This window comes from Ovis canadensis, chromosome 7 (assembly GCF_042477335.2).
Source record: "Ovis canadensis isolate MfBH-ARS-UI-01 breed Bighorn chromosome 7, ARS-UI_OviCan_v2, whole genome shotgun sequence".
NCBI classification, from domain to species: Eukaryota; Metazoa; Chordata; class Mammalia; order Artiodactyla; family Bovidae; genus Ovis; species Ovis canadensis.
In genome coordinates this window covers 92051989-92070973 of record NC_091251.1, presented here as the reverse complement: position 1 = coordinate 92070973, position 18985 = coordinate 92051989, and the positions used below count along the sequence as shown (strand labels likewise).

Below are 18985 nucleotides of genomic sequence, written 5' to 3'. Positions count from 1 at the left end.
TCTGGCAGGTTAGTGCTACCTTCCAAGGAGGCTTAAGGGTGGAATGGAAAGCAAGCCAGATACACCTGGATTTGAATCCTAGATCCAGCCAGTTACGTTCGGATTTGGCAGTTATGTTACTTAGGTCTTTGAGCCCCATCTATAAAATGGGGATTCTAGCACCTAACCGGGAGGGCACTGGCCAGGAAAACAGCAAGTGTGAGACCAGTGCCTGGCCTGGGCCGATGGCTGGATACAGGGTGGCTGCAGCAAGATTGCTCTTGGCTGTGTCAGACAGCCTGGCCAGCCAGCCTCCAACGTGGGCGCAAACACCCCCGGGAAGCCCGGGAGACTCTGGTGGGGAGCACTCCCGGAAACTTGGAGTCCACCCCTTCAGACTCAACACGGCCCACGGGGGACGGCTCCTCGCCAAGGGCAGCATTTTAACAGGGCCTAACTGGCTGCTTCTTCCTCTGTGGGGAAGTCTGTCCCTGGGGCCAGTGGCCACGCTGACTCACCCTGGGGCTCCTTGGCTCTCACGGCCAAGGCCAGCGTCTCTTTCTTGAGGATGGTACCCAGCCCCCAAGTCCGACTCTTAGACAACATGGAGCACCCCTCCTCTGGGCCTGCAGAGTCCTAGCTGAGGCTGCTGGGGACAGAAGCGTGTGCCTGAAGAAGAGACAGAGCCTAAAGCTTTGTTCCGGGGGATATAATCTGACCTTGGGGCTCCGAGGGTCCCCAGGGCCACATGCTACCTGAGAGTACCCGCTGTGCCCCTTTGGACATACAGAGGCTGCCTCCCAGCCCCCAGGCCAGGCCCACAGGCCCAAACACAGCCCCCTCTTTCTCCTCAGCATTTTCCTCAGACCAGGCTCCAAGGAATAGACTCTGGACGACAAAGTCCACAGGCTGAAGGCTGCTTCCAAGTCCTTCAGAGTTTTACAGCTGAGCTTGAATGAGGGATTGTTGCCATGTCCCTCTGAGGCATGGAATCCACAGTTATGGGCACACCTGCCCCAGGTGTGCTGCAGAGGCAAGAACAACAGTGAACAAAAGAAGACCCAGAGGACCTAGACCACTGCAGGAAGCACCCAGCAAGGTCACTTTCCTTTCCTGAAGGATCTCCAAGTGAATGGACCCACAGTTCTTCACCTAGAGGCTGTCTGCAAATTGTCTTGGGAAGTTTCCAAGATGTCTTCTTGAAGAAAAAGAAGTCATATGAAGACAGAAAGCAGTGGTCACAGAGTCAGACTGTAGCCTGCCTTCCTTAACTAACCAGCTCCGCCACTTCCAATTAACCACTGAGCTTTCCAACCGTCTGCAGCCTTGAAAAGGTCTGTAGTCAAACCAAGCCTCAGACTGTCCATGACCATTTAGAAAGAGGGAGATAATAATACCTACCTCACTCAGTTGCTGGGCGGATTACACTAGATAATGTAAATAAAGTGCTTAGCTCACATGGTAAGTGCCCAGTTAAACTTAGCTATTTATTTTTATTATCATGGTGTTATTTTTTTAGCCAGCTATCTGCACTCAAAAGAAAAACACAGCCAGATTCTCTGATGGAAACTAAAGAACATTCTATTCCAACCAGCCCCAAGGGAAGGGGCAATTTGAAATCAGCAAAAAGTGTGAAAAAGTTTGAGTAAAAGAAGGGGAAGTTTATTTTCATATAGAAATAGTTTCATTACTCTCAGAAGAGAGAAGTAACATTTCTTGTAGAAAAGCAATCAGACCAAATGTTAAATCCTACCTAGTTTCCCTTCTTCCCTTGAAAACTTTATTGTTTAAAATTAATAAGCAATCCTCCTTGTTCAGATGGTGAGTGCAGCCATGAAATTAAAAGATGCTTGCTTCTTGGTAGAAAAACTACAGCAAACATAGATAGTGTATTAAAAAGCAGAGACATCACTTTGCTGACAAAGGTCTATATAGTCAAAACTATCATTTTTCCAGTAGTCATGCACAGATGTGAGAGTTGGGCCATAAAGAAGGCTGAGCATCAAAGAATTGATACTTTTGAACTGCAGTGTTGGAGAAGACTCTTGAGAGTCCCTTGGACTGCAAAGAGATCAAACAAGTCGATTCTAAAAGAAATATTCATTGGAAGGACTGATGCTGAAGCTGAAGCTGCAATACATGTGGCCACCTGGTTTGAAGAGCAGACTCATTGGAAAAGACCCTGCTGCTGGGAAAGATTGAGAACAAGAGGAGAAGGGGGTGACAGAGGATGAGATGGTTGGATGCCATCACCGACTCAATAGACATGAGTTTGAGCAAACTCCAGGAGATAGTAAAGGACAAGAAAGCCTGGTGTGCTGCAGTCCATGAGGTCACAAAGAATCAGACACAACTGAGCAACTGAACAACAACAGCTTTGTTTTATCTCCCCCTGCTCAAAACACCAACCTCCAATTCATGAACTTTCAGACTTAATCTATGTGAAGAGCATGGGCCAAGAGGAACTGACAAGGTAACCAGCCATTTCTAGTGTTTAGCATCTAGTGCAGTTTTCAAATCTCAGGGTTGTTCCAGCCACAAAGGTACAGATACAAACCATGGCATTTCTTCCTACCCCACTCTGGAACAACCTTGAGAAGGTTAAAATGTCAACTGATGGGTCTTCCTTAAAAGACAACAAGTGTTTTTACATCAATCTAAGTGAGGTTACTCTCTGCTTAGACTGCAGTGTGTTCTTAGGTAGGAAATTTCATCTCTGACTCATATACTTAAATATTTTTGGCAAGAAGCCCTTTGCAAAAACAGCCCAGTGGTTTACTTCGGGTCAACCTCTCTGTCCAAATGAAGACAAATCTGAAATTATTTTAAGCTTGTTAGTCTTCAACATTAGCCCGACTTGTAGACACCTGGGAAAATGTGGGAGGCCAGCACTGCCAATGAGTGCAGTTGAGTAACTGATGAGCAGAGAACAGAGCAAACACCAGCGAACAGAGCAAAACAAACCAATGGGGGGCATCAAAAGGGAGGAAACCACGAGAAAACAAAGGAGACAATGGGCCATATGTAGAGCCAAGGAGCACTCACATGTCACACCCCAAATGAAAAACACCACTTTCTGTCTTTACAATGATTTTCCAAACACCACCATGACTGAGACAGTATCTCATTTGGGCCTCAAGGTCACCCAGTGTGCAAATCCTTCGTAGGAGAGGTGCATGGAGCAGAGGTTATTTGTTCAAATATCACAGCTAGTTCATAACAGTACAGGAATTCAGATCCCAAACTCCAAGCTCTCACAAAATTTCAGAATTGACAGAGCTGGAGAAAAATCTTAGAGGTGACTAGTCTCACCCAAATGCTTTACAAATGGGGAAACCAAGGCCCAGAGACAAGAGAGATAGCATGATGGCCAGTATCCATCCTGGCAGACGGAAGTCCCCCAGACCTGGAAGGGAGACCAAGAAAGGCCTGGGTCTCAGGGCTGGTGTATAAGGGAACTGACCAGGTATCTTTATGCTTTGTAATTCTCTGGCAAATGGAACTCTTTTGAGGGAGAAGGGGAGGAAGTGGGATAAATATTCAAATCAAGAGTCTTTTGCTCCAGTTTGAGTGGAAGGCCATTTCTGGAGTGGTTCAGATGACAACATGGGGGCCTTTGCTGTGCCCCCTGGCCAGCCTGCTTTCCTCTAGCTGTTCTTGGGGGACTCCTTGGACAGGGTTGGACCTCACATCTCAAAGTAGCATATTTGTTGTTGAACTTTTGCTGTTTTTCCTACCAGCTTCCCTAGGAGAACAGTCTCCCCAAGTGTGGCTACTTTCTTCCCTTCTCCTGGAATGTGAAGCTGCTGTTTCTCCATCTTTCTATCTGTCACTTTGCTATAGCGATGGATACAGTTGGTGCCTTTTGGGGTGTGACCAGGAATTATTGGGGATGAAGGGGTTCTCTAGCCAAATAACTTTGGAAATATTGAGCCAAATAAAATAAAAAGATTTGTTGATGGCAGGACTTCTCAGAGCCTTAAATCTGTCCACAATTCAGCTCTCAGAGGAAGATACCATTTGCAGCAATTCCTAAACTTCTTTAACTGTCAGAACTTCCCTTAACTTTGAGTGAGTGAACCCAAATCCCCCTAAAACTGAGTTCCCCTGCTGAGTTTATGATTAATCTCTCTATCCAAAACTTTATCCCCTTTCTGGTCCTGCTTGTATTCCCCTCAGAGGGTAGAGGAATATCAAAGAAAAGGTGGGGTTGAAACTGAACAAGACCCTGTGTGGTCCTCTCAGGTATCAAAGCCCATTCCTTGTTTGTAGAAAAAGGCCTTAGTCTCCTAGGCCTTTCCTGAGTTCCAAAGAGCAGACTCAAGCAGTTACTAACTAGGGAAGTGAGAGTATGCAGAAACAAAGGAAGAACAGTCAAGTAAGAAAAGTAATGATAGCTTAAACAATAATTCTTCAATAAAACAGAGCCCCAGCTCCAGCTCAGTAAGAACCTAGAGAGGTGAGATGGGGGAGAGGTGGGAGCGATGTCCAAGTGTGAGAGGACATAGGTAAACCTGTGGCTCATTCATGTTGATGTTTCGTAGAAAGCAACACAATACTATAAAGCAACTACCCTTCAATTAAAAATAAATAAATTTTTAAAAACCAGCCCCAGTTCCTCCTCAAGGAATCTACATAATCATCTGATGCATATCTTTGAGTTGTTTTGCAGGAACTAAGACCTACACAGAGAGATGGATGATGATGACTACATGCTGACCACAGCATATAGACCCTAGACTGGATGGAACCAGACATTGATGATTAAGATTCCAGAAACATCACCCTATTACCTCTCCACCAACCAATCAGAAGAAAGTCCACAAGCTGCAACCTTCACTCCAAATGTTGCTTTTAAAAACCCTTCCCTGAAAGTCATGAGGGAATTCAGGTCTTTAGAGCATGAGCTGCCTGTTCTCTTTGCTTGGTGCCCTGTGATAAATGCTCTACGTTCCTTCACCGTAACTTGGTGTCAGTTAATTGGGTTTACTGTGCATAGGTGAGGGAGCGCGAACCCAAGTTCAGTTCAGGAGCATTCCATGGTAGTATTAGTGTTCTCTGAAACATGCTTTAAAAAAAAAAAAAAAAAAAAAAGGCAGTATAATGAAGTGCAGGGCCTTGCCATATTTCTCTTTTTCCCAGTCATACTTTCTTACTATCCAGGTATCAGGCTTTCATTTAGTTCACTCTTCTTGAAACAATTTCCCTCTGGCAAATCCCCACCTCCTTTTCTGTAATGCTTTCTCATGTTCTATTTATTAAGAAATCCATCTTGAATCGCCTCAGACCTTCACTGACAACTGGGGTCCCCTCCAAGGCACCTTCAACCCAGTGGCTACATCCCTCCCACATCCCTTTTCTTTGTGCTTCTTTTGTAAAATAGAAAAATGTGAACCATATGCAAAAAGACAGGCTTGATTCAGCATTCTTAGTAGCAACTACCAAACTTGTAATGAAATGACTACTCTCATGTACAGGAACATTTCCCAGTGGGAAAAAGTTAAACTAAAAGCAGAAGGCATGTGGATATTTCTCTAACTCTCCTTGGCAGTGGGATTATGAAACATATTTTTCTCTGTAATCTGCCAGTTGTTCCAAAGCAGTTAGTAGGTTTTTTGGATTAAACTAATGCACAAAGTTAAACATCTTGCTGTAGATCTACCCAGCAACTCAGTTTCAGTGCAGTATTTTCAGCAGGCATATTTTCCTTTCTTATGCATTCCCTATAGGACCTCTTGTAGGAAATTATGTTTTTCCATTGGTGCCATGCACCCTCGCTGAATGACTGAGTCTCCAGGCCATCTGAGGTTGCCACTTATCCCCCTAGAACCTCTCTCCATCAGAAGCTGCAAGAGAACATTGCTTATTGCACAGTAAGAATCATGCGGAGGGCTTACGAAAACAAATTGCTAGGCCCGGCTCACAGTTTCTGGATTCATTAGGGACAGGGTCAGCTGGAGAATATGCATTTCTAACAAGTCCCCAGGTGATGCTGCTGCTGCTGGTCCAGGGACCACGCTCCAAGCACCACTGTTTTAAGAGACACTTCATCACTCCATCCTTTCCAGCATTTATCATGAAATACTCAAGAAACAAGCACTTTTCTAGGTGGGAATTTGGGAGCAAGGGGCCATGGGACAATACTTCTTTCCAAAGTTTTTCTGTTCCAGTTGTCTTGATGACATGTGGTCTTTTAATTCAGGAATCTAGCGATTGTGGCCTTAAATCTTCTGGGTGATTTTACACATGGAATAAAGTTTGATTGCAGTGAGAAAAGCGAGAGTAGACAGGAGAGATGGCGTAATCCTTTTGGTCTGGCTAGCATGAGCTGTTTTTCCCTCAGTTTGGAAGAGGTTATCCCACAAATGTCCCCCTCATCTTTAGTCAGGTTTGGATGAGAAGCAACAGGATGCAGAAGGGAAAACATGGCTTTGGATTCAAAATGACCTGGGTTTAAATACCATCTCTGTGTGACTTTCACAAAGTCACTTACCCTCTCCAAGCCTATTTATGAAGCAAGACTGACGGTGCATACCTTGAAGGTTATTGAGAAGACAAAATGAGACGAGATACGTAAAGCATCTAAAATAGTGTTGGATGTAGAGAATGCACTCAGCACAAGCAGATTTTGTCCTTTTCCCCTTCCCATTTGCAGAAAGGATGTCCTTTGTAGTTTTAAAGAACTGCTATTCTTGCTGGCTGTAGACACTGTCTCCTGCTCAATGCCAAGTCTAGGGAGGACTGTCTGCTGGGGAATGAGGGAGTTTCCTTTTAGAGTATTTACCTGGTCTTCCAGAATTTAATGGAGGAAAGGCAAGGAAGGAAGGTAACCCCTCAATTTCAAATTCTTCAAAATGTGGGAGTCCTTGTTGATTATGTTTTTTATAACTTGATGGTGTAACATGGCTGCCAAGGTGATATTAGTCAAGCAGTAGAGAGTTAAGAATAAGAGATAATACCATTCTTTCCTAAGCTCTTTCTGACCATACCTGAAACACTGTATCCAGTTTGGGGAAGGACATTCTATAAGGGCAGGGTTGGTGGGGTGGTGGGGGGGGGAGGAGTGTGGCGGGGCTTGCAAACTGAAATCAGAGGAAAGAAGCCAAGAGGAAAGAGAGACATAAGTCTCTAAGATATGGGAATGAGTGCTATAACTAAATAGCTTTGCCAGGGCAAAAAGAAATATTTCTTGGCTGTAAAAGAGGACTTTACAAGGACATAATGGTGTTGGTCTTCAGATTTTTTGTGGAAAATGAGATTTCTGTGGATTCAGTAAGTCCCTTAGATAGAATGGGGGTCATCTATTGGAAATCACAACTCTCAGGTCAACCCAGAGAAGGACTTTCCAATTAAACTTGCCCAAAATGCATTATGTTGCCATTGGTGGTAATAAGTTTCCTGTCTTTGGTGGCAATCAAGCAGAAGACAGATGATGGCTTGGTGAGATATTATAAGTAGACTCTGAACCCTGGATGTGGTGAGACAGGGAGAGGAAGGAAAATATGAACCAGATTATCTCTAAGGTCCCTTTTGATCCAAAACTTCTGTGATTCTACAACTGTACCCCAAGGTGAACTTCTGCTACTTAAGAGTAAGGTCAATATTTACAAATTGCCACCTAATTGCCAGGGTTAGGACCACTTTTCCAAATACATGATGAAGAACATTTTGTTAGTTTCCAAAAAGTGTAAAGAGCATTCCCCCCAACACACACATAAAGATATTTTTGAAATCTTAGTGTCAGGGTTTCGGAAGAACTTTATTTTCTTGACTTCTTCCCTCTTGTTTGGTGCCTAGAATGACCCAGGTTTTGTAAACAGCAAACACAGCACCTCTCATTTGTTCGCTTCTACTTCCACTTCAGGGGGGAAGAGATCAAATACTTTTTATGTTTTTAAAATATCCAGTAAAAAAATAAGTCCCTTTGTGTAGGAGCTTTGTTCAGAGCGGAGCTGTGGTGATCTGGCCAGTGGTGGGACAAGGGTAGCCTGCAGGAGTAGGGGCTCTTTCTTGCTTGTCATGTCTGTGCTTGCGTGCATGCTAAGTCACTTAGCTGTGTCCGACTCTTTGCAAAGAGCCCACCAGGCTTCTTTGTCCATGGGATTGTCAAGGCAAGAATACTAGAGGGTGTTGCCATGACCGCCTCCAGGTGACCTTTCCAACCCAGGGAGCAAACTTGCCTCTCCTCTGTCTCCTGCATTGGCAGGAGGGTTCTTTACCACTAGCGCCACCTGGGAAGCCCTCCTCTATCTGATTTCACTTTAATTAAACTTTTCTGCCTTCATATCTCCCTCCCATGTTCCTTTTACTTTTCCAGACTTTGACAGGGGGAAAAAAAAAATCTGATCCTGTTCATTTTGCAGAAGAGTTTAGTGAAAGTGAAGTCGCTCAGTTGTGTCCAACTCTTTGCGACCCCAGAGACTGTAGCCTACCAAGCTCCTCTGTCCGTGGGATTTTTCCAGGCAACAGTACTGGAATGGATTGCCATTTCCTTCTCCAGGGGATCTTCCCAATCCAGGGCTCGAACCTGGGTCTCCTGCATTGTAGACAGACACTTTACCGTCTGAGCCACCAAGAGTTTAGTTGACTTTAAAAAGTTGACTTGACCTCCCTCCCCCACTTCAGAGGCAGCATTATACTATGACACAGTGTCACGTGTCACGACCTGCGCCTGCAGGGTCACCACCTGGCATGTCATATGCACCCAGAGCAGAGTGGCAAAAGCCTTGAATGTGTGTGTATTAATGGGTCTGCCTGGAAGGTTCCTGAATAAGAGTTTGCTGTGGGTCAACTGTGTGCCTACCCACCAGACTGAACATTATGCTCATAAAATCATAGTAGGTGTGGAGGAGACGCCAAGAGGTCATCAGGTTAATTCCCTTCCCAGTGCAGGAGCACCCTCCTTCCCCACAGCACCCCACCTGAACACCCCTTCAGTCCTGTCTGTCCTCTTCCTGGGATGGGAAGTCCTCTTTGAGTAAAATATTCCGTCTGTGGATTGCTCCTCTTGTAAAAAGTTCTTCCTGGGTTTGAGTCAGAATCTGAGTCATTAAATATTTCACTCAGTGATCCTGGGTCGGCTCTGTGAGACTACTCAAGAAAAAGCAATTGGCATCCACAGACCAAGGTGAAGATGGTCCTCATGCATCCCTTTGGTCGTCTTTTTCTCATCCACCCATAGGTTCTTCTCATCTCCAAACCAACCTCTGGCTCCTTTGACTATTCCTCATGTGACACAATTTCCCCAGCCTGCTCACCTGAGTTATCCTCCTAGATAAGCTCCAGTTTGGCAATACCACTATAAAAGAAGGCCTTGCCCTTTAAGAGGCAGTATGGCGCAATGGTTAGGACCAAGAACCCTGGCACAGGGCTGCTTGGGTTTGAATCCTGACTCTGTCACTAGCAAGCTGTGTGACTCCTGGCAAGCTATTCAGCTTCTCTGTGGCTCCATTTTCTTATCTATTAATTAAGAATACAATAGTATCTACTCATAGGTCATAGTGAGGGCTGAAATAGTTAATGTGTGTTGGGTACTTAGATAACACCTTGGCACAAAGTAAGTGCTATACACGTGTTACATTGCTATCATCTTAAAAAGAAATGAATAGCAGAGAGAGTGATGGAAGCTGCCATCACTGAGCCTCCCCTTTTCCATGAGCAGCAGGAAGACCAGAGAAGCAGGCCTCATCCATCCCTTCCTCCCAAGTACCCCGCCTTGCAGAAGAGCAGCTGCGGATACTGCCCAGGGCTTGCTCCTTTCATTTCCACGGTAGACTTAGGGGCAGACTCACCAGAGACTGCAGGGAGGTCAGATGCCCAGTTGAGAGCACCCAGAGTCTACAACTTGCTCCAAAGCAAATGATGCCAGCCAGTCTGGGAGAGGAGGCTCAGGGCCATGCAGAGGAGCCTTGGAGGGGAGGACGCAGCAGTGGTTGGAGTAGGCAGGTCACCACCGAACACAACGGATACAGCGTTGGAGCTCCACCCACCCTCATCTTGCCCTCCTCTGCACTTGTGGGTGCCCACAGGGTTCTCTCATTGAAAAGATGACAGTGGTGGCTCCCACTATTTGTGAGAGATGAGATGAGTCACTTACTAGGCAAGTCCTTCCTGCATGTGGAGGCATCAGGTCCTGTCCCTGCCATGATTTACAGAATTAAACATTTACTTTCATATGACCTCCAGTGGGTACATGGATGTGTTCTTGGGTGATGAAAATATTCTGGCATTAGATAGCGGTAACAGTTGCACAACTCTGCAAACATACTAAAAACCACTGAATCATACACTTAGAGGGATACATTTTATGGCATGTGAATTCTACCTTAATAGAGCTGCTATTTTAAATAATAAAACCATGTGGCTGGCCCACAGGACAACCTCTGGAGGAGCTCAGCTAGCTCCCCCATTATACAGTTGAGCAAACCAAGCCCAAAGAGGAAGAAAACTAACATTTGCTGAACAGCAGTTATGTGTTATTTGTGAGCATGCTTGTATAAATTACCATATGCAGCATCTGGTTGTTTGGAACAAAAGCGATTCAAAGAAAAACACATGTCGAACAAGTAGTAAGATGCTCTGGGCACAGTAGATGTTCAAACTGTAACAATAATAATATGTTTATTGAACACAACAGAAAAGGACAGAGAAAAGCAACAACTGACGCAACAGTGGGTCTCTTGATCACTATGCCATCTGTACATAAAGGATGGACTTAAATATTTAACAGTGTGACTGCTTAAAAAAGTTGGCACCATCCACTAAAACACACAGAATTGTCTGTGTTTGGGGCATCCAAAGGAACTTGATATGCCTAGAGAAGCTCAGAATAGTCCAGCTATGGATGAAGCCAGGCTCTTAGTACTTTACCTACAGAACCCTCTGCACTGAGGAGACACCCACACTATTGCTTCAGGTAAGATAGTTTCACATTAACACAAAACGATGTAGCCCTTGGACTCATCAAGGATGGGACAATCCTTCCCCCATGACGATACTCAGTGCTCCAGCCTGCCAGTGTTTTATCAGAGGTTCGACAGTTGGTCCACAAAGGCTCGCAATTGATGCAAAGCATCTATACCTTCAGCACTTGCTGAGAATCTGGAAGACGGAGGCCAAAATGGTAAACACAGGTGTTTCCAAGACAAGCTAGTCATACAGCTCAGCCGGGGTTGGGGGGGGTGGGGGCAGGGAGAGGAGTCATTGCAAAGGAGCCTCAAGGCCGGCTTCACAGCTCAAGCCCACACACCTAGGAAACAAGCCGCAGTCCCCAGGTGTGAGAAAACTGTAGGAGCTGCAGAAATGCTGACAAGGGGAGCCCACCATCTATGCCAAAAAGCCACAGAGCTTTCTCTTTGCACTTCCAGCTTCTGAACAAAGCATTATCAAGAAGAAATTACAGCTCCCCAAACCCATGTGAAAAAAGAAAAAAACTAAACTTGGGAAATAAAAAAACATATATGTATGTGCTGGTGTAGGGAGCAGTGATTGGAATGAAGAAAAATGGGGACAGTGTGGGTGCCAGACAGAGCTATATCAAGAAAGACTGTTCCTGGAACATGGGGCTTAAAGTGGGACACACAATACATTTTTTTCATGTAGCAGTAATGTTACAAATGGTGTTTTATACTCTACAGTACTATTAGAACTACAATCTAGCTACATAAAATAAATTAAATGGCTTGGGAATGTATTTGGTAACAACCACTAAATCAACTACATTGTTGCTCAACACTAGAAGGCAGTTTGGGAGTATGCATCAAACGTCTTTGAAAGGGCATGTCCTTTTGACCCAATATTCAGCTTTCAGAAATTTAATCCCCAAATTTCCAGAATTCATGGTACCTTCATACAATGGGACATACGGCCATTTTTAAAATGACATAGGGTAATATGCAATAAACCTGGAAATAAGTAAATCACAGTATAATTAGTATAGGAAAGCATTAGAGGGCTTCCCTGGTGGCTCAGCGGTAAAGAATCTACCTGTCAATGCAAGAGACACAGGTTCGATCACTGGTCCAAGAAAATCTCACATGCCACAGAGCAACTAAGCCTGAGTGCCACAACCACTGAGCCAGAGTTCCAGAGCCCAGGAAGCACAGCTACTGAGCCCACGTGCAGCAGCTACTACAGTCGACACGCGTAGAGCCCCTGCTCCACGCCAAAAGCCGCCGCATTGAGAAGCCCGCACACTGCAACTAGAGAGAGAGCAGCCCCTGCTCGCCACAGCTAGAGGAAGGCCTGTGCGGCAACAAAGGCCCAGCACAGTCTAAAACAAAAAATAAGCAATTTTTTAAATAAGAAGAAAGAATTAGAAAGTGATATATGACATTTTATTATTTTCACCCTCAAAAATGATAAGTACACAAAGGAAGAAAACCTAGTGGGCCATAGACTTAACAGTTGCTACTTCAAAGAGATGAACTCACTGACTTTACCTCTATATCCATGTACTTCTGCACTCTCAGAATGTTTTATTTGCAAAGTGTGTGCAGTTTTTCGATTTAGAAGAAAATGAAAATATTTTTTCTTTTGAATATCTGATTGTCTCTTGCATATGTGTGTGTATGCACACACACACACATACTGTGTGACATGAGCGTCTATAACATATCTTTCTACTAGCTGCACAGTATGGCGATGTCATAATCTGTTTAAGCACTTCTCTATTTTGGATGTTCAGATTAGATTGTTTCCTAATTTTTGCAACTATAAGCAGAACTTAGATGGAAATCCCTGTGGCTAAATATTTGCATATATTTTGAATTATTTCTTTAGAATAAATTCCTAGAAGTGAAATGTCAAGCTCAAGATTTGGACACAATTAAGGACTTTTGACCCATATTGCAAAATTCTCTCATAAAATGTCAGTGCCAATTTACTTTTTCAAGTATGATGCGGGGCATAATCCTTTCCCTGCATCCAGGCCTGAATATGACTCGTTTCCAAGTTTCAACAATTTGGTAAGCAAAATGCCACATCGTTATCTGTATTTATATTTCTTTAATTACTAAGGAAAATATCATTCATAGTCATTTACTGACTATTTGTTATTACTGTATAATCTGCTTATTGATATCTCTTGCCCACTTTTCTACTAAGATCTTTTTCTTCCTGGTTCTTAAGAGTTTTTTAAATCTAATATTAGCCTTTTGTCATTAAGGCTAATATTTATCATTTGCCCTTTGCTTTGTTTAAGGTACTTTTATGTTCAGAAATTTTTAATTTTGATGTTCAGAAATTTTTAATTTTGATGTTCAGAAGTGTTTTAATTTTTATGTTCAGAAATTTTTAATTTTGCATCTTTTCGCAATAATAAAGTCACTCAGAATTCCAAATTACTGACTTATAACTGGGCATTTGAAATATACCCAATTGTACATGTAGGGTCTTATATACTAGCTACTTCATGGTATGTTTTCATATCTTTTCTGCATGTAAGCTCCTTGAAAGCACAGGCCATGGCATATCTTGAATGCCCCAGAGCAACCAGCTCATAACCCAGAACATAGCAGAGCTCCAAATGTCTGAGATGAAAAAATATTGTGTCTGGGATCTGCTTTGAAGCAATCCAGTTTGGCGTAGGAGATGAAAATAGGGTAAAGATGAAACAGAATCAGCCAGATGTTAATCATTGTTGAAGCTGGGTGATGGGTACATGGGGTTCATTATACTATTATTTCTACTTCTGTGTATACACACACACACACACACACACACACACACACACACACACATTTTTACAGAGGCAGGTGGGAGGCATGTGTCCTGTAGGTTGCAGAATCTTTGTCCCCTGATGAGGAATCAAACCCATGCCCTCTGTAGTGGAAGTCTGGAGTCTTAACCACTAGACCACCAGAGAACTATAGCAACTTTTCTGTATATTTAAAAATTTCCATAAGCAAAGGGATTTTTTTTTTTTAATGTTTGCTTGATTGATTGGCCAACAGCATCAGAGAGGGGACTTCTGGACTAACAATCGCGATGCAAATTAATTACATACACATCAAGGACACTTTGGTAGCATAAAAGGTTAAGAGCATAGGCCTTGAAATTAGATAGCTGCCGCTGCTGCTAAGTCGCTTCAGTCGTGTCCAACTCTGTGCGACCCCAGAGACAGCAGCCCACTAGGCTCCCCAGTCCCTGGAGTGGGTTGCCATTTCCTTCTCCAATGCATGAAAGTGAAAAGTGAAAGTGAAGTTGCTCAGTCGTGTCCGACTCTTAGCAGCCCCATGGACTGCAGCCTACTAGGCTCCTCCATCCATGGGATTTTCCAGGCAAGAGTAGTGGAGTGGGGTGCCATTGAAATTAGGTAGGCCTGGGTACAAATCCTTAGTGACCTTGAACTTGTTATTTAACCCCTCTGAAACTCAGTTTTCTGATATAAATAAGGGTATTAATAACTACCTCAAAAGGTTCTAGTAAAGATTAATGAGTGTAAAAATCAATGCCTGGCAGCAAATAGCACTCAATAAAGAGTTGCCATTATAATTACTCAGTGACGCACAAGCTTGACAAGCCAACATCCTAGTGGTGGTGATCCAATACCATTCCTCTATGGCTGTGATTTCAGTTCATCATATTGGGCAGCAGACAACAGCTTGGCAGAGGACTCGGAGAACAGATGTCAGGAGTTAACATTCCTGACACCCAGAAGAGAAAGCAGACAGGACCACAGCAAAGGACAAAGTCAGTAGCTCCCATCCTCACACAGCAGGTCATCAAAAAGCCTTAAGTCCATATTCCAGTGGTGCAACCAAGAACAAGAATGATTAACAGCAGGTCATTCACAACCTGGACCCAACACTAGTATCATCTGGAGAGCTTGAAATAATAATAATGTCTGGGTCCCTCATCCAGAATTTGATTTAATGATCTGAGATGTGGTCTAAATATCAAGGATTTTTTAAAACCTGACGTTCTAATGTTTACCACTCTGCTGTTTGAGTTGGGGTGCAGGGTAGCAAGAGAAGAGGTCAAGGGAAAACAAATTAGAGAGCAGAGACCACTGTATCCCATATGAACCCCATTAAAGCCAACTTAGTCATGTGGTCCCAAGCTGTGTCCCATGCCAGACAAACCCAGTCCCATGAGGGTCCCCTCCATAAACTTCAAGAGCACATTACTGTATAATAATTCACAGGATGGAAATATGTTACCAACACCAGGATGCATGCATGTCAATAGTCTAAGCAACATTGAAATAATGGACCTGGTTTCTGGGTTCTGGTCTTAAAGAAAACAAAACCAAAAAAGTCCAGGTCAGTGATAGTGGAGGTTGGGGGAGGCAGAAAAGCATTTTTTTTTTCTCATAGCCTTTTGGCAGCCTGTCAATGCAATTGAAGCACACTCAAAGAGACAGCCTCATTTTGTGAAGTTATTGCAGCGTCTTTGATCAAGGGAAAAAGCACATCCATTTCAATCACTGTGACGGGGTCGGACCGGCTGTCTGGCTGCCTGGCTGCCCACCGGGGTGAGCCAGCCTCCAGCCCGCAGACACATGGCAGCGCTTAGCGTGTCAAACAAATGAGGGGGCTCTTGACTGTCTATCCAACCTCTGCTGAACTTCAGGGGCCCCCTCACTTAGCAATTCTGCCCAGACTAATCTGGAAGTTCCCCTCCCCGGCAAACACCACCTGGGCCAGCCTGGCCTCCCTCAAACAAAAGCTGGCCAGCGGCTGTCTGTCACGAGGCAGCAAACACTTCAGAACCGGGAGGGCAGGGGTCAACCGTTCTCATAAGCAACACACTCAGGATTACAGAAGCCTAGAAAGGGGGGAAAAAAGGATTCCACCTCCTCTCTATTACCTTAACCCCTGTCTCAGCCTCAAATGCAGCTGCAAGAGGTTTGATATTCTCCCGCATACGTGAATTTTCAGCACAAAGATCACCTGGATTCTTTTCACTAGAATAAATGATAAATAAAGAATCCATGGAGGAAAGGTCCAACAGAAGATTTTCTTTTTCTTGGGTGACATCGTCTGTAACATCTTGAGAAGATCTGAGTAACAGAACCAGATTAGAGATGGGGCTAATGTTGATAATGGCAGGTATTTACACAGTATTTATGTGTTCCAAGCATTTTACATGTGTTGACTCATTTAATCCTCATCACCACCTCATGAGGTAAGCTACAGTAATACTCAATAGTAATAATAATAGTAACATATAAAAATGTATAATATAATAATTTGTTGTTGTTTAGTTGCTAAACCATGTCTGACTCTTTGTGACCCCATGGACTGTAGCCCACCAGGCTCCTTTGTTCATGGGACTTGCCAAGCAAGAATACTGGAGTGGGTTGCCATTTCCTTCTCCAAGGGATCTTCCTGACCCAGGGATCAAACCAATGTCTCCTACCTTGAGGGTGGATTCTTTACCACTGAGCCACAGGGAAGCCCATAATAATGATAATTACTATATAAAATAATAATAGAGATAATAATCTCTATTCATCACTTAAGGAAATTATGACCTAGAGAAATTAGATGATGTGCCTGAGACGGGAGTGGATTCACGTCCAGGCGGTCTGGCTCTAGGAGAGGTGCGCTAGCCACAGCCCTAGACTGCCTTTCTCTAGGTCATACCTCAGGGCTTCCTTTACTCTTTTTTCAATAGGCATTTTTGTTTCTATCAAAAAGAAACCAACCAGCATAATATTCAAATTAAAGGAGACAACTTGACTAAACTCTAAGAATGGAATTTCACTATGCATTTGTTTTATAGAGATAGGAATTTAAATATTTTTATAAATTCGTCTAAAATTTTGCACCATGTGTTTATTTTATTTACTATGATAGCTACATAGTAAAGAGCTACATTTCTGGGAGAATTTTGAGAGGGGGTAAAATCAAGATAAAACAGGGAATGCTTTGCACGCAGGGACTGTGCTAGTCTTCTCTGTATTGTTCCGATTTTAGTACATGTGTGGCCAAAGCGAGCACGGAGAGTATCCTTTTAAACTGCCAGCTCAGAGAACAGCAGAGTGTGGAGGGCTCCGAGGGAGCTTGGGTGCTGGAGCGATCTGAGCGTGCCTCCCAGCTCCTGGACCACTCTGCCTCCCGCTGCGGTTGCATCTTCTGTAAATGATGATAGCAACGCCTGCCTGGCAGGCTCGTGGTGAGCCATAAGTGAGAAGACGAATAAAAGCACCTCTCACAGGGCGGGCAGCCAAGGTCAGTCTAACTCTGTGGCTATCAATCTTGGCTGAACACTGGAAACTTTAAAAAATACAAGGCCTCATCCCTACCCCACCACTTCCACCAGCACTGGGCCTGAAATCAGCAGTCCCCTGGGCCCAGCCCCCCAGTGAAAGCTGAAACCCAGCAGCCCAAAGGCCAGACTCATCCTTTCCCTCCTCCCCCACCCCCTTGAAAATTCTGGGACGATTACAGGGAAACTTTGAAACTCCCAAGGCCCCCGCCTCCAGCTCTCACGTGGCAGAGGTCCCCAAATGACACTACATTCCAGTGGGAGTCATGCCTGTCCCAATCCAGTGGCTGACCCACCCTTGTCCAGTGACCCTCCCCACTTTCACCCAGCTGTCTCGGCCCTGCTAGACTGTCCCCAGCTCCAGCCTGAAAGCTCTGCCACTCCGTTGTCCCATGCTGCCTGCGTTCCAATCTGTGCCAACTTCAACATAGCCGGCATTACTTTTACCCAGCCTCCAGCCAGAAGGTCACACAGGATCAGAGGGAAGACTGCCTGAAAGGAGATTTTAGAATCTGAGAGCATGCATACACGCGTGCACATGCATGCTCGCACAGACACCACACACGCACATGTGCACGCAGATACCATACACCACACAGCATACACACACCACACACACACAGAAAGACAGCCTCCACACAGAATCCACACACATGCACAGACACGCAAGCACAGATACCACGCACCACACATCACACACATACACCACCACACCCAGGCATACACACATGCAGGCAGAAACCACGCCACACAAACACGGACACACATGCACACAGATAATACATCACACGCATATATCACCCACCCACACAGACACCCGCACACACACCAGAAACCACACAACACCCACAGAGACACACATGCACACAAGAACCACACAACACACACAAACACCCACCCACAGGCACACATACACCACACACACATACACGCATTCCACAAACCAGACACTTTACATTCAGAAGAAACATGGCTTCAGCGGAAGCTTGGGACAGGATGGAGAGGTGTGCAGAAGGGGTAGCAATGAACAGTGAAGGGAATACAGAGGCTGCCCATGGAAACCCACGAGGATAAGAAAAAATAACCAGCCTACATTTGACAGAAGAGAACAATGAAGACGGGCAGCGGGAGGACGGGGACAAAGCAGTGCCAGTTTCCTGGCTCAAACTCGCACAAGCCTTTCAGGACCCGCTGCCAGTGCTGGCACCGAGTGGTGGGGGGCCCGGGGGCCACACAGGCCCCACAGGCAGCACGGCGGAGTCACAGAGCCCTCATCTGTTTCCAGGAAGCAAGGCTCTCGGGGCCCTCCTGCTCCCAGGCCCCCAGGACCTGGGACCTGAGAGAGCAGCCAAGGCCTACCTGGGTAAAGGAGCCATCCTCGGCGCACTCCGGGACAAACACCGCCTCCTGGGGCTTCTTGGCTTGCTCCAGGGCCTGAGCCCGCTCCAGGCGACACTTGCTCTGGCCAGCGTCTAAAGAGGGAGGTGTGCACGTCAGAGTTACTTGGGCCCCACACAGGAGCCACGGACTCCAGCTGTAGAAACGCTGAGAGCAAAGCACTGTGTTGTGGGGGCCCACACACCGCCACACATCACACACACACCACACACACCCAGACATACACACACGCAGGCAGAAGCCACACCACGCAAACACAGACACACATGCACACAGACATATAAAAGCTGGCTGTTCCAGGAACACGAGGGCAGGGACTAGCGAATGCCCCTCAGCCTCACCTGCCTCTTAAAGGTCTTCTTAGAAAAAGTCAGGGGGGTCATATTTATACCTG

General features: G+C 45.0%; 1 protein-coding gene across 4 annotated transcripts in view; it reads right to left on the bottom strand.

Annotated features, from left to right (window-relative positions):
• SMOC1 (SPARC related modular calcium binding 1) overlaps positions 1-18985 on the bottom strand; it is a 145145-nt gene that overhangs the window by 58315 nt on the left and 67845 nt on the right. For all 4 annotated transcript variants that reach the window (XM_069596896.1, XM_069596897.1, XM_069596894.1 and 1 more), the window contains exon 3: positions 18553-18665. In XM_069596896.1, coding sequence (XP_069452997.1) covers positions 18553-18665 — 113 coding nt within the window. The remainder of the gene's footprint in view (positions 1-18552; positions 18666-18985) is intronic.